We start from the raw sequence: 14875 nt of genomic DNA, 5'->3' as shown, positions 1-14875 counted from the left end.
AACAGGTAAAATATACATGAGATGCAAATCAATCAATCAATCAAGCACGTACCAAGATTTGGGTAGTGATTAACCGAAACAGATAAGAAACACAATTGATGCAATATGTTAATTTCATTACTAAGCATATCAAAGACAAAAAGTCAAAAGTACCCGCCTCCAATAGGAAAAGTCCAATCAGTCCAAATCCGACGTCGAGATACTCGTCTCGCGTCAAGGTCCTGTATATCAAACATAATGTCTAGTTTAGCTATTTCTATAATACCACAATTAGCCAAACTACATTCTAATCCAATTAAAGAAATTCTAAATTGGATCCAACTAATCCTTCCAACACAATTAATGAACCCTAATCAACACATAACAATCTATTCTTAATTCCAACTCAATCTACAACACGAATACAACCCTCTACTTCTTACCTCAATTCACAACCACTTCTAATGACTCACAGCCGAAGAGTGTGATGCCGGTCGTTGCAAACTGACAAGGTGAAGTTGTTGATTTCCCAAATCTGCACTCTGGATCAAAATCAACACATTAACCCTTGAGCATAAAACTCAAATCATGATCCATCACCTGAAACAAACAACTAATCATTCACTACTCAAGCTGCACAGATTAAACAGCCCCAATCCTGTAATTGAGTCAATCCTCACTTAATGTACACACTTTGCATCCAAACCTCAACAAACCTATAAAAAAAAATCAAAATGTCTTACCCAATTCCTTGTGTCGGCTCTGCTGGTGATCGGCACCGGCGACCAGGTGGATCCAAACTAAGCACAGAAGAGGGCAGATCGAAAGAGACCAGTGAGGGATTGTTCTGCTGTGATGCGCGAGGTCGGCAGTGATCGGGCCGACTGTGAACCCAAAATAGGCACAGAATTGGACGGCTCGGCACTGGCAAAGGTGTGGCGATGCTGTTTTGCTGAGGATAAGCGGCCGGCGGTGTGCGGCTCGGAAGAAATGATGAAGAGGAAGATGGCCGGCGTCAGTGGGCAGAGATCAGACTTCCGGCGAGCCCCTGTTGGCCGTGATCCAGAGAGGGAAAAGGGAGGCAGCGGCGTCGGTGAGCTCGGCTAGGGCACCGAGGGGTGATTAGGGTTTCGGCTTCACCGAGAAGAGGAGGAGATGAAGAGAGAAACCGCCACAGCCGGCGGTTAGGGCTCGGAGAGGGCGCGGGCGGCGTCGGGGAGAAAAGGGCTCGGGCTCGCAGGTTTTCGGCGAGGAAGAGAAGAAATAAAGAAATAAAAAGAAAAAGAAACGGAAAAAAGGAATTATAAATATAAACAATTCCTCACTTAAATGGGTAGCCCAAAACAGGATTTTCCCGGCCCTGTTTCCATCCCCGTTAACTCGTTCGTACGAGCTCCGAAAAATTCCCGAAAAATTTCCAAAAATTACGGAAAATTCCCTTATTAATATTTCTCTATTTTCTGGTATTTTACAATTGGCGAAATGATGAAGAAAAATCTTGCAGAAATCCCTGAAACAATGGATGGAGTCTGCCGGCAATCACTTAAACTATCTTTGTGTCGAACCGATCAGTGTGGTAAGGAACACTCGGTACTTTACACAGTTTGTATGTTAATGCAGGAGGGCAGCATTCTCAAATTTAAGGAGGTGGTCCTTAGAGTCAGTTGACCCTAAGTATTCACCTATTATCAAGGGCTAATAATGTTTTGACAGCTTATCTTCTAGCACCCCTTGAGAGAGCAGGGTGCTAATCTGCTCAGGAGAGCTACATGTTGTAGGGGCCTTTCCCTTGCGCCCGTTTCAGACAGGTGCTTCTCCAGAAGATTCTTGATGTAGTCCTTCTTAGCCCATGTACTCGGGTGGCATACGGAAGAGCGCTCGATGATGCAAGATTGGTGAATGAGGTGCGTGAGGTAAATGGGCGGGGACTTCATCCCAAGCTCCTCTTTCCCTTTGATGTGCTATTGTAGATGCTATGAGATTAGGTGGTGACAGCGTGCCACCAGTAGCTACTTGTTGTTGCTGCTGTGCTAGTTTCTGTGCTCGGGCGTTGATGAGCATCTCTAGATCTTCTTGTGTTAAGGTGACGATGGTGGGTCATTCAGCTTCTTCCATCTCTGATCTTCAGATTCAGACAAAAGTTCCCACAAACGGTGCCAAATTTGATCATATCTAAAAACTGCAAAGATGGCGCGCTGGTTATGGTGGCTTGGTCGTTAACTAAGAGAAGACTTTTTACTCCATAGAGAGGCTTCTTTTCGATACTGCGCACACGGAAACGAGCAAACAAAACATCAGCGCTCAAAAATCGGGGAGGGGAGTCCCTAGCGAAGGTCCTTCGACACTTAAGTTAGTACAATTCCGGACGGGTGAATGAAGAACCGTAAAGAACGTGCGCGCGAGAGTAAGCTTCAGATGTTCAAAGAATGTATCTTCCCAACGGAGAGGACCCCCTTTATATACCACCTCTCATAACCTCCACAATCATGAGGTGACGAAGTGTGTCAGAGGTTGTTAGGTAAAGGAAAGTGTACATCCTAGGCAATATGCAATAATTGTGCAAGGAATCTTCCGTTTACTTATATGTATACCTTTTTGTTGTTTATAGCTTATGTCGTTGCTAAGGTTGTTGAAGTAATATGTTGTCATAAATAGTCTACTAATGAGAAATATGATGATCTCTAAAGAAGGTTCCAGAAAATATTCTTTAACACATAGTTGTTAATCTGACAGGTTGTTAGGATTCTCTAATCATGATATCAGCTAAGTACATTCTGCTCGACCTATAATGTAGGTCGTCTTTATGTCTGTCCTTACATTAAACTGCTTTATTATGTATTGAATGCTATTAGAAATTCATTCGGAAAATAATATATTGCATTAGGCATACTGGAAGTTCATTCAGAAAGTCATATAACGAATTGTGCGTGCTAAAAATACATTTGGGAATCAATATGAAGTTGAGTGTCTTACGTCCGACTGACCTTTTATCTGGTCAGGCATGCATAGAGAGATTTGTGTGACTAAGTATCTTAAGTCCGACTGTTCTTTTATTTGGCTGAACATGCATAGAGATATTTATGAGGCTAAGTGTCTTAAGCCCGACCGACCTTTTATTTGATCGGGATGCATAGAGAGAGATTTGTGAGAATTGAGAAGACCAACTATTATTCTGACCAGACCTATGGCTAGTTGATTGCGAGGTGGGTCAGACATTCCGGCTTACCTATAAGGCCAGTCGTTTTTAATCCGATCAGACACACTATCTTTTCAGTTCAAGAGCAAAGCCCTAAACCCCTTATGTTCGACCGGCTTAAGGATCAATCGTCCCTCTCCCGAATGACTTGTAATCCGATCGGGCTAAACCTGAAAGCTTTAACATTGAACAAACAATCAAGCCAGGTGGAAAATGTTCTCTTCCCTTGATTTTGACCGCTACGTCATCTTAACTTTAACCGTCACGTCACTTTTACTTTGACCGTCTTGTCATTTTAACTTTGATCATCATGTCATCTTCTAGGTCCGCTCGTTACATCCTGTGTCAACTACTACTTCCAAAAACAACATAATTTGTTTTTGTTGTAATGGTGCACCAAGGAGATCAAAGGGAGTGGCCAGTCAATGGCAGTAGAAACAGGAACTCCAAGCGGATTAAAATGCAGCGGCAGAAGTTGACTTACCTCATAATTGAGAGTATCACAAGGAGGTTCGGATGGACTGCCAACAATTCTCCTGAGCTGAGCTGGCAAGGTGTGTAGATCATCTGTCTTCATTCAGCAGAGAAGCATATCCATGGTCTACACTTGGCTAGAACAAGCACTTGCCGTTATATAATTTCAATTTGACCATGTCACAAACAGCATTGAAAAAAATTATTTAGTTTAGTTTAGTTTGCTTAAATACAGGTTCTTGAGTAGTTTACCAAGTGGGAGGTCTGCTGGATGAATTAAGAATATAATTAGATGAGTTCTAAAATTTTATGGTACCATCTGTGAAATCATAGAACAACATAGGAGAAGACGAACGATTCTTTGTGAGCATGTAGTCAAGAGGAAGCTTCTCCTTGCAGACGAATCCTTTTGCTACCAGCTCCTTCAGCTAATGCGTTGCTTTCAGCTTCTACTGAACACCTCCTATAAGGCTTAAACCCTGATTGATGAACCTTGCGCTTTTCATGTACTATATACATTTCTTCCTTTGACTTGTCGCCTTGTTGGTTCAGATTAGTTGAACAACATACGGTGTTCTTGTGATTAACTTTTGATTCACTGGTTTCCTTCTTTCTCAAAGTGGTAGCTTTCTCAGTTTGTGGAGGTGAAAAACTTTGTGGAAGTACTTCTCGATCAAACAATGCTTGGAAGGCTAGTCGACCCTAACAAAAACAAGATATAGTAGATATTTAGTGATACATACTTGAATGTCCAATTGATTAATGGGGTTAACAAGAAATTATCATATTACAACCTCTGAAGAGACCTTCAAGGATTCATTTAAACTTCCGCTACTTCTGAGCCTGTAATTGTTGAACCCACATTTTGAAAAATTGTCGTAGTCTTTTTTCCCCTCGTCATTCACTTTTTCATGTTTCTTCTCCATGGTGTATGTTTCTACTTCACTACTTGATGCCGTATTGGATCCACAAGAAGAGCGATCCACTTTCTTCTGATTCATAGCCTTATCTAAATCAGAAGATCTGTGAGCTGCTAATGTCTTTATCTTGCTGGATCCAGTGTCTTTAAGTTCCTTAGAAATCTCATCTCTTCCATCACAATCATCAGAGCCAGAAGAAGACGATGACATTGATTTAGAAGAGGCATGCTGAGGTTTTATAGCCTCAGACTTATGTTGATCTTCAATTTGCTGCATCTCTTTTGGAAAATTGTCATCAGCTGTAACATGAACTGGAAGTGATATGCCTGTACAGGGAACATTTATGTTTGGAGGAGAAAATGCAAAACCAGCAAGAGGAGGAAAACACGGCAATAGACCCTGAGTTGCCCACCAAGCAGCTGCAGCAGAAACTGTAGCAGCAGCTATAGCCTCCAAGCTTGGAGTTGGATTCATATGTGCATTATGAGCTTCTGGGATATACTGGGTTGAAGGAAGCACTGTAGATGGGCAGAATGATGCGGCAAGGTTTGCTGCAGCATGAACTGCTGGATTTTGTAGCAAGGTAGAAACAATAAGACTTGGAAATGTGGATGAGTTGAAGAATGACCTATACACATCTTGATCATCGTGGAGATGGGTAAGAGGTACAGAGGCTGTATGCGGCTGATGAAAATAACTGATTGTCGATGCATCCTGGACTGGTATAGTAGAAGCCAGGCTTCCATTTGCTTCGTCACCTACTTGGTCAGTTAGTGAAAAAGGGTTCTGGCTATCAGATGCATCAATTTGCATGCTCTGTCTACAATTGCTAACATGCATAGTAGACTTATTTGCATTGGTTTGATCACCTTTAGATGAATCTAGTATTGTCAGCCCTTCAAGTTTTGATGTTTTTCCTTCATCTTCTAGACCCAAATTGCTTTGCTGCTGTGAAAACTTTCTTAGGCGTCCTTCAGTTTCTTCTTCTATAAAAGATTTACTATTTTCAAGAGGAGCTGAAGACTTGTTAGTTGCAATCTTCTCCGCCATTATCTCCTTAGTAGTTGGCAAGAATTCAATAAATGCACTATGGCTGGAAGAGATCTTGTTTAAAGAAGAGATGGAATTAGATTTTGCATCTTTAAATGCATTAACAACTTCTGAGCAATTGGCATCTTCTGAAATCCTTTTTCTTGATAATTTCTGTATTGCCATTAACTTCTAATCAAAGCAGCTAACAAATATTTAAGTTTTGGAAAATGCACAGATCTATTAATTTCATGAAAACCTAGAAAAACAAGTGGTTACCTCTCCAGAAGAATCACTTTTGATGTCTATTACTTGATTTTCGCCAAGGAGAGGCATTGATTTTTCTGGTTTTCTGCTCATTGCTTCTTCCAAAGCGAGAGTGCCAATGCTGGACTTTCTTGGATATGGACTGCTTGATTTTCTTTTAGGTCTTGGAGGAGGTATATCTATATCATGAACTTGTCCTGGGGCAATACCTTTCTCAACTGCTTCTTTTTCAAGCTGTAATTTTACTTGGTTTAGCCGTAGTCTTGTTTTTTTTTTTCTATCAACTGTTTAGAACCCAAAATCTATATTTCTTTACTATGAACAAAAAGTGCTATAGGAGAGATAAAAATAACCACGCAATTTGGAATTGTAGGAATTGAGTTGTCTGCCAAAAATAGAAAGGCATGTAGTAACACAGTAGTTCGTCTCCAAGTTCAATTGCCTAGATTGGACCATGCTAGCCATGGAGGTCGCCCATATAGAGCCAATCATTGGATATACAAAGCTTGATGTGAGTTGGGCCAATATATCTTGTTGAAGCAAGACCTAAGTCTGAAATCAAACCAACAAATTTTAATGCAAAAAGCCCTACCAGGCCTTTTTTTTCTCCAAGAAGAGCCTGAAGTCTCCTCTTTAAAAGGTTTGAATCGAGTATGTTGTGAAAAATCTCTACCAAGGGTCCTGGAGACTGCACTATGGATGATGATAGGTACCCTATAATAGAAATTTGTGGATATATGAGCCATTTAAATTGATCTCAAATACCAGATTATACCCTATGGTGATTTTGGCGAGTTTATATGTTTCACCTCTGAGTACCAGCTCTCACCTTCTATGCACTTAGCAAATTACATCATCTAATTATAAGGTACAACAAATCAACATACATAATTGTTGCCCAAACATATTTTCTGAAAAATCATAAGTTCAAAATATAATTTTATACCAAAAAGATATTCATTAGCTTGCATTCTCATATTCAAGTATTGCTACATCTCACTCCTAAGTCCTAACTAATCATATTTCAAATATATAGAAATTTTTTGGCACTTAAAAATGGTCAGTGTCATATAAGTATTTATTAGCTTTCATTCTCTGTGTAGACATCACTATAACTTTACTAATAACATTTCTAGTAACATTCTTACAGTGTTAGGAAAGTGCAAAACCATATTTTGATGGTACAACAGAGATACCTGTTGGGTTTTGATTCCATTAGTAGGCATCACAATCTCACTAGCTTAATTTTCAATATTTCCATATTTTTGTTGGCACTATAAAAATGCAAAATCTATTATGTGCCAAAAGGTATATGAACATCCATTCTCATATGAAAATATCTCCACATCTCACCGGACAACACTTGGAGTGTATATTAGGGTCTACCAAACCAGATTAAATCAGTCCAATATTTTTCTTTTGAATTAACTGGAGCATTCATTGATCGTCTAAGTACATATCCGTACTATTTTAAACGTGTCTCCTAGAATTTTTCCTCAATAGGCGCAATCCGACTTTCTCTCTAATATTTTAATTTCTTGTTCTGTCTATTCTTGTATGTATGTTCGCACATCCACCTTAACATCCTTATCTCTACAACTCTCATCTTTTGCTCATGTGCTTGCGTTATAGCTCAATATTTAGTTCCATATAACATAGTAGGTCTAACCATTGTTTTGTAAAACTTTCCTTTAAGTTTTATAGATACTTTATGATCACAAATAATATATGACACTCCCCTCCATTTCCCGCTAAAATTTAAGTTTATCATTTACTCCTTCACGTGTCTCGTTTATCAAAACAATATCTGTAAATTTTATGTATCATGGTACTGTATCTTGGATGTGTCCAGTAAGTTTATTCATGACTAGTGTAAAAAGATAGGGACTTAGAGCTGATCCTTGATATAACTCTATTTTTATGGGAAACGCTTCAGTTAATCCACCTAAAGTCTTCACACTTGTCATTACATTCTCATATATATCTTTAATTAGTTCAATATACGCTATACTAACAACTTTCTTTTTTAGCATTTCTATATAATTTTCTTTGGAACTCTATCATAAGTTTTTTTAGGTCGATGAATACTATGTGTAAGTCTTGCTTACTTTTCAATTAGTTGCATAGCTTCTATTGTCGACCTCCAGGTATAAATCCAGATTGATTTTCGATCACCGTTATCTTCTTTGTTAGTCTTATTTCTATTAAGTTTGAATTATATGATAAAAATTTAAATTTCTATACTTATTTGACTTACTTAAATTGGCCGACCCCACCTAATGGGATAAAACTTAGTTGTTGTTGTATTTGACTTACTTAAATTACTTAAATTAAGTTAGTCATCTAAACGTTTATTAAAAAGTTGATGAAAATACCTCTTCCATCGTTCTTTTATTTCCTCGTTATTTACTAGTACCCTATTACATTCAGCTTTAATACATCTTATTTCAATAAGATCTCTTATCTTCCTCTTTCTCATTTTAGCTATTATATAAATGTTTCTTTCTTCTTTTGTATCCAATATTCGATACAAACATTTAAAAGTTTCATTCTTAATTTCATTCACTATTTTTTTTTGCCTCTTTCTTAATTACTGTATATTGTTTTAAGTTTTTCTCGTTCTTAAAAATATATAATTTCTTATAAGCTATTCATTTTTCTTAACTTTTTCATGTACTTTATCATTCCACCACCAAAATTTTTTTACTTGGTAATGCACGTCCCTTTGACTCATCAAGTACACTCTTGGCTACTATTTTTTTACTCGTAATCATACTCAATCCTTAACTATGTTTTTCTTCCCCTTCTTTAACTTCCACCATTTAATTATAGGAGTCGTGCATATTTTCCTTCTATTGATACTATATTTGAGATATATATCGAACACTACTAACCTATGATGGGTAGTTAAATTTTCTCGAGAAATGACCTTGCAATTTTTACAAATTTTTTTATCATTCTTCCTGACTATAAGAAAGTCAATTTGCGATTTATTATTTCTACTTTTGAACATGACTAAGTGTTATTCTTTTTTCTTAAAAATGTATTAGCTAATATAAAGTATATGCTATCGCAAAATTCAATATAATTTTCCCTTCTTCATTTTTTGTTCCAAACTCATAATCTCGTATACCCTATAATATTCCTTATTTCACTTCTACATGCCCATTTAGATCTCCTCCTATTAAAATCATATCAGTTGGCGGAATATTTTGTAACATATCATCTAGATTGTCCAAAAATCTAGATTTGGTATGTTCATCTAATCCTATTTAAGGTGCATATATGTTAATTACATTAATAGCTTCTTTCGCCACTACTATCTTGAGAGCTATAATCATATCCCCTTTCTAACTACTTCTACTACTTTGTCCTTTAGCGAATTATTGACAACAATATCTACTCCATTTTTTATTTACTCTTTCCTGTGTACCATAACTTAAAATCTTGATTATCTATCATTTTTATCTTCTCTCCTACCCATTGTCTCTTGTACACATAAAATATTAATTCTTCTCCTAATTATCGTATTGACTACCTCCATTGCTTTACTAGAGAACGTTTTTATATTCCATGTTCCAAATCTTAAACTATTAATTTTTCTATAATATTTGTTTTCCCCGTATGAGAACTCTTGTATATTTAACACTACACCCAAGTTCTCATGGAGATATAGTGGTCCTTATTGATACATTCCAGTCAAACCCTACAACGTGAACTCTTGCATATTTAGCACTACATTCGAGTTCTCATGGAAATGTAACGGTCCTTGCCAACCCTATTACAGTCAGATCCTGCAACGCGTTCCTTTCGGAGAACATTCTAGCATTAACACAATAATTTGATGAATTCATTCATTGAATATTTATCTGAAAGTCCACGCTGGCTAGCAACCTAACGCGTAACCCTCGCCCTTTCTCAACCGGGCTTGGGACCGGCTATGGCGGGGTTTGGTTGAACAAAATTAAAATCAAATTAAAATTATTGACTTGGTTTTGGTTGAACAGAATTTACATCTAAACATCATTTTTTTTAGTTTTACTATTAAATTATAAGTTCCATGTAAAAAATTATTATGTCTTTATTACTTTGTCATTTTGCAAACTAAATTTTATTAGTAAGGTGTAAGAATGTCTACATAAAGTTACTTGGGAATAAAACCATGTATTTTGCACTTACCATAGTGCCAAAAATGTGAAAACATTAAACACATCATTAGTGAGGCCTACTGATTCTTACATATAAAAATTAAAGCCAATTGATATCTCTATGGCATAAAATCATGTTTAGACTAAATGATTTGTACAAAACTATGTTCTGGCAAAGGTCACTTTTGTGCAAACCAAAGTTATAGTGTTTTACAATCCATTTTAAAGATGTGTTAAGTTGGTAGAGGGAGGATTTTACTTCTCAAGAGATCAAGGATTCAAATCTCATAAAGGAGAACATTTTCAGTTTCTATTTAACATAATAAATTTCTCCAATCAATAAGTTACTTTAGTGAAACTTAAACCGACAATTAGCGGTGAACTCCGACAAGGTTTGGCCAACTTCAATGACCTATGAGATTTCAACAACAGTCAAGGTTATTTTTAAAAAATCATTCTAAAGAAACCCTATTTGGGTTTTTTTTTCTCAAAAAGAGGTATCTTCCATTCCTTTTTTTGTTCAAACAATTAGGATATTTTCAGGTTCCCAAGATTTTTTTCCAATCCTGACACCATAGGAAACCAACAATGCACAAGCTCATATTTACAACTTTATAATAAATATAACAAAAAAAATTAAATAATAGGAAAATACTAAATGCAAATAAGAAAATTACATTTTAGAATAAAAATTGCTTAAAATATAAGTACTATCCTATGTGTTAAAATGTTGCAAGCTTGTAATCACAATAGAGCGTAAGGTGTTTTATGTGATTATAAAGTACCTCCAAAACTTAAAGAAAAATTTTACAAAATGACGGTTAGACCTGCTATGTTATATGACGAATGTTGAGTTATGACTTGAGCATAAGCAGAAAATGAGAGTTGAAGATATGAGAATGTTAAGATAGATGTGTGGACATACCAAGATGAACAGAATAAGAAATGAGAGCATTAGAGAGAAAGTCGGAGTTGTATCTATAGAGTGAAAAATTTGAGAGACGCGTTTAAGATGGTACAGACATGTACTTAAACAGTCAATAAATGCTCCAGTTATGCGATATGAAACCAATACGCACATAAAATGAGGAAGACCAAAAAAGACTTGGTTTGCAATAATAAAACAAGATAAAATTTAGTTAAGTATAGATGATGATATAGTAGGGATAGAGCCTAATGATGTAGAATGATCCATATAACCAACCCACCTAGTGGCATAAGTCTTAGTGGTTGTTGTTGTAGTATACGTATGCGGTATGCCCAAGCCCAGATTGAAAATTTGGCCTTAAAATATTTTCAGAACCCTTGAAACTAATAATGATCTTAATAATCTTCCTCTTAGATCTATATATACAAACTGACAGCTAAAATGTATTATGTGAAGTGTGTTTATTTACAAGTTGATAACAGTGCATGTAAGATGCAAGAAGACGAGCATTTCTGCCAAGCACCCAACAAATCAAGGCATGTGGCAAACATTAAGGTAGTAACCACCAAAGAAATTAATAAAGACGGTCGCAAAAAAATAGACATAACTTGCATGTTGATAATTAAGAGAAAACATCATAAAAGAAGAAAATTAAAGAAAAATTTATATGGATAATGTTAAAACTTACCTGTAAATTATATTCAACATGGGAACACTGCATCTTATAAGTACCGTGGCTCCTGTTTTCTCTCTTTCAAAATGATTGCCCATGAATTGACTATATATCTGGTTAATGATGCCTTCTAAGTATGATCAAAGAGAAAGGCCCTCTGAGAGCACATACTATAGTCTGTTTAATATTATATGACAAGATTCAGTGACTAGGTATGTCCTTAAAAGGCAGAATGATCTATGCAAGATATTTATAAGCACCATCTCTTGACCTAGAAATCATAGTCAACTCTTCTGGATTTAGTAGTTCTTCTCCAGTAAAAGAATACTGTGGCAGAAGAAATGGCAAGATGCCTTCTTTGTGATGGCAAACCTAGCGGATAAATAAGACTTATGTGATAATATTCCTTCTTTGTAATAAAAATAAAAATAAATAACTAGAATACTTAATAAGTAGTCCAATGAAATCAATAGTATCGCGTGATCGATAATTGATCTTTGACAAAAACGCTTTGAGAAACCAAAATATGACCACTATGAATCTTGATAAAGACAATGGTTTTAAGTGCGATACAACAAAAATAATTGTAATCATATGCCCCATTAATTGGATTTTACCAAACTGTACCCATCACTATTTTTCTTCCTATTTTACCCTTTCAATTTCAAAATTCCTTTCAAAACTTATTTCTTTCAATTTCTGCAAGCTAATTTCCAGAGTAGATTACAGCATGAATTTTACTAAGAATTAGCTTGTCGGAGTTCCTTTACACTTAATTTTCAGTTTGCAATATCTCTCAACCTAATGGTGCGTAAATGTAAGTGACCTAAATTTTTAAGAAAAACTTCAATAGTAAGAACTCAAGCGTGATTCTCAAGCTTGATTCAAGTGTCCTGAGACTAGCAGGTAAAGAATCCAAGCAAATTTAGATTGATAGATATACATGAAATCGACTAGCAACCATGCAAGCTTAAGGCGGATCTACATTTAAGGCAAAGTGATGGGGCAAACCGGCCAGTATCTTAAAATTGGTAGCCTGAGCAAAGAACCAAATTAATTTCAGTGTAAATGGTACATACTGACTACAACTCTTGAGTAAGTGAATGATTATTCAGGCTCATGTGGAACAATTTCACTATCAGAGAGAGTTTCCAGACAAGTAAAGTCTTTCAAGAAGTAACTGCAACAACAGAGAAATTACCCTTCTAGTTGAATTAAGCAACCATCAAAATATCCCCTCTATAAAAGAAACCTAAAACATTAGTAATCAGTGGATTCCACTTATGAATGTGTATAAAAGAAACTGACCTTAGTGAAGAACTTTTGTGCATGACTCCTAATTTGTACTGCCGTCTTTGTGCCAATATGTTCTGTAACAAGCCCCATAAACCAAGAAAAAAAGTTGATAGATTAATCGGTGATGAATTTCCACTTACTGCTACAAATAACAGCAATGTTTTTGTTATTCTTTCTACTTGATATGCGGCAGTAAGGACACTAGGACTCGACTTTGAAAAAAAATCAGGGGAGAAAAGGCTATATTCAGTAAAATGCCATCACGATCAAATATCCACGAACCTTCAATGCGTTGCCATGCTCTCCCATAGAGTTTCAAAGCTTCGAGAAAGCGGGTGTGCTCTTCCTGAGTCCACTTCTCCCTTTGCTTAGTGATCGTATATGGCTTCCTTTTCTACATGACAAGACCTTTATGCATGTATTCAAAGGGGGAAAAAATACAAATTGAGACGTCTGTGATCTCAGACCTTAATAACACTCAACTCTTCATCGGAGGAGTTCCCTTCCATACTCTTATCTCGAATCGATGAAGCAGCGCGAACAAAAAACAAATCCACCCTCAATGTCTCTAACCAGATGCTCGATTTGGAGCAGCAAGTGTCTCACTAAAGCCACATCACCGTCATCTAACAGCACACAAGAAGAACTCCGAAATAAGAGGAAATAAAGTGACTTACCTCCTGATCCCAATCAGTCCAGTCGCCTTGATCTACACCCAAAAGAAAACAAGAGATCGACAACAAAAGAGGGGCCGACAACTGAAACCTTAGGTAGCAGAAGCTCGAAAACACCTCAGGCGACAACTATGGGGCATCACGAGCACTAAGCCATCCCCACTAAAAGCCTCTTCTGCATACTAGAGTAAATCAGATACGAAACCTAGAGGGAGGAAGAGAGACGAAGCGTTGACTTACCTCGGATGGAAGAGGAGGTCGACGGCAATGGCGACCGGAGAAGGAAGAAGCGGCGGCCGTAAGCGGAGGCGGCCTAGTCTCCTCGACGGGTTCCCGAGCAATCTCAGCCACGAATTTTCTCGCGGCTTTCCTCAACCCTCAGCAAAAATAAATGAAAACGAAATTTAAATGAAATATATGGAGGAGAAGTTTAATTAATTATTTTTTTAATTAATAATTCCGTTTTTTTATGTGGCTGACAGCAGCAGCAGAGAGTGCCTGCTACGTGGGAGCCATTTGGTGGTTAGGATGCTTGCGCGCGCCGCCGCACGAAGAAGTTCTTATGCGGAGATAGATCCTTCGTCGGACAGACGGCTCAGGGACGGTCCTCACGTCGAACGACGAGGACGTCCGCATGCGGGCGATCGCGCAAACTGCGAGAATGCGGCGGAAAGTGCATGGCGTTTTGTCAAAGTGCGTTACTCGCGTTACACGTGGCACTTGTGCTCTCTTATCCGGAACCTGCGACCAACTAGTGGTTGTTTCTATCGTCGGCAGTCCAAGCTGCGAGGGATTTGTGAGGGTAAAAATGGTAATTCGCTATATATATATATATATATATACACGGAAATTTTATCCTGCGGTACGCATATGTGTGGTTTGGTACGGCGCGCGTTAAAATCCGTGCTAGATCGATCCAACGTGCTTGGATCAATTAGTGAATCGATTCAGCTCGCCTGTGCGTTAAAATGGATCGATCCACCGCACGGATGTGTGCCGCAGGATATCTTCTCTCTCATATATATATATATATACTCGCACTAAATGAGTTAAGATTTTAACTCACAATTATACTAAACTCATACCAAATGAGTTAGAATTTGCACTCACAATTAAACAGTTGGTCATATCCTTCTTCTCCTTTTTTACATGACCGTGGGTGACAGCAAACATGGTCATCTAACGCAACCTAAACTTGATTTTTTTTAATTTCTCTCTTCCTTCGCGCGGGCTTATTTGTTCTCGTTCTCTTCCTTTGCTCGTCTCTCTCTCCTAAAACGAAAGTCCTAAA

At 37.3% G+C, this 14875-nt stretch overlaps 1 protein-coding gene across 5 annotated transcripts; it reads right to left on the bottom strand.

Annotated features, from left to right (window-relative positions):
* Nucleotides 1-3787: 3787 nt before the first annotated feature.
* LOC122035196 (protein LHY-like) lies at nucleotides 3788-13971 on the bottom strand. 5 transcript variants are annotated; one of them, XM_042594598.1, is made up of 8 exons: nucleotides 13825-13971; nucleotides 13588-13759; nucleotides 13378-13515; nucleotides 13193-13304; nucleotides 12923-12984; nucleotides 5878-6099; nucleotides 4444-5790; nucleotides 3788-4351 (listed from the first exon to the last, which is right to left on the bottom strand). In XM_042594598.1, exons 3-8 carry the CDS (start codon nucleotides 13417-13419, stop codon nucleotides 4025-4027), a joined length of 2112 nt encoding a protein of 703 aa, XP_042450532.1. In that variant the 5' UTR covers nucleotides 13420-13515; nucleotides 13588-13759; nucleotides 13825-13971; the 3' UTR covers nucleotides 3788-4024. The 5 variants fall into 5 exon arrangements, with proteins under 5 accessions (XP_042450532.1, XP_042450534.1, XP_042450533.1 ...); XM_042594600.1 differs by having other exon boundaries at nucleotides 4444-5772; XM_042594599.1 differs by having other exon boundaries at nucleotides 13588-13756.
* Nucleotides 13972-14875: the final 904 nt, after the last annotated feature.

The sequence above is a fragment of the Zingiber officinale genome, chromosome 11B (assembly GCF_018446385.1).
Source record: "Zingiber officinale cultivar Zhangliang chromosome 11B, Zo_v1.1, whole genome shotgun sequence".
NCBI lineage: Eukaryota > Viridiplantae > Streptophyta > Magnoliopsida > Zingiberales > Zingiberaceae > Zingiber > Zingiber officinale.
This window is presented reverse-complemented; position numbering and strand designations above follow the sequence as displayed.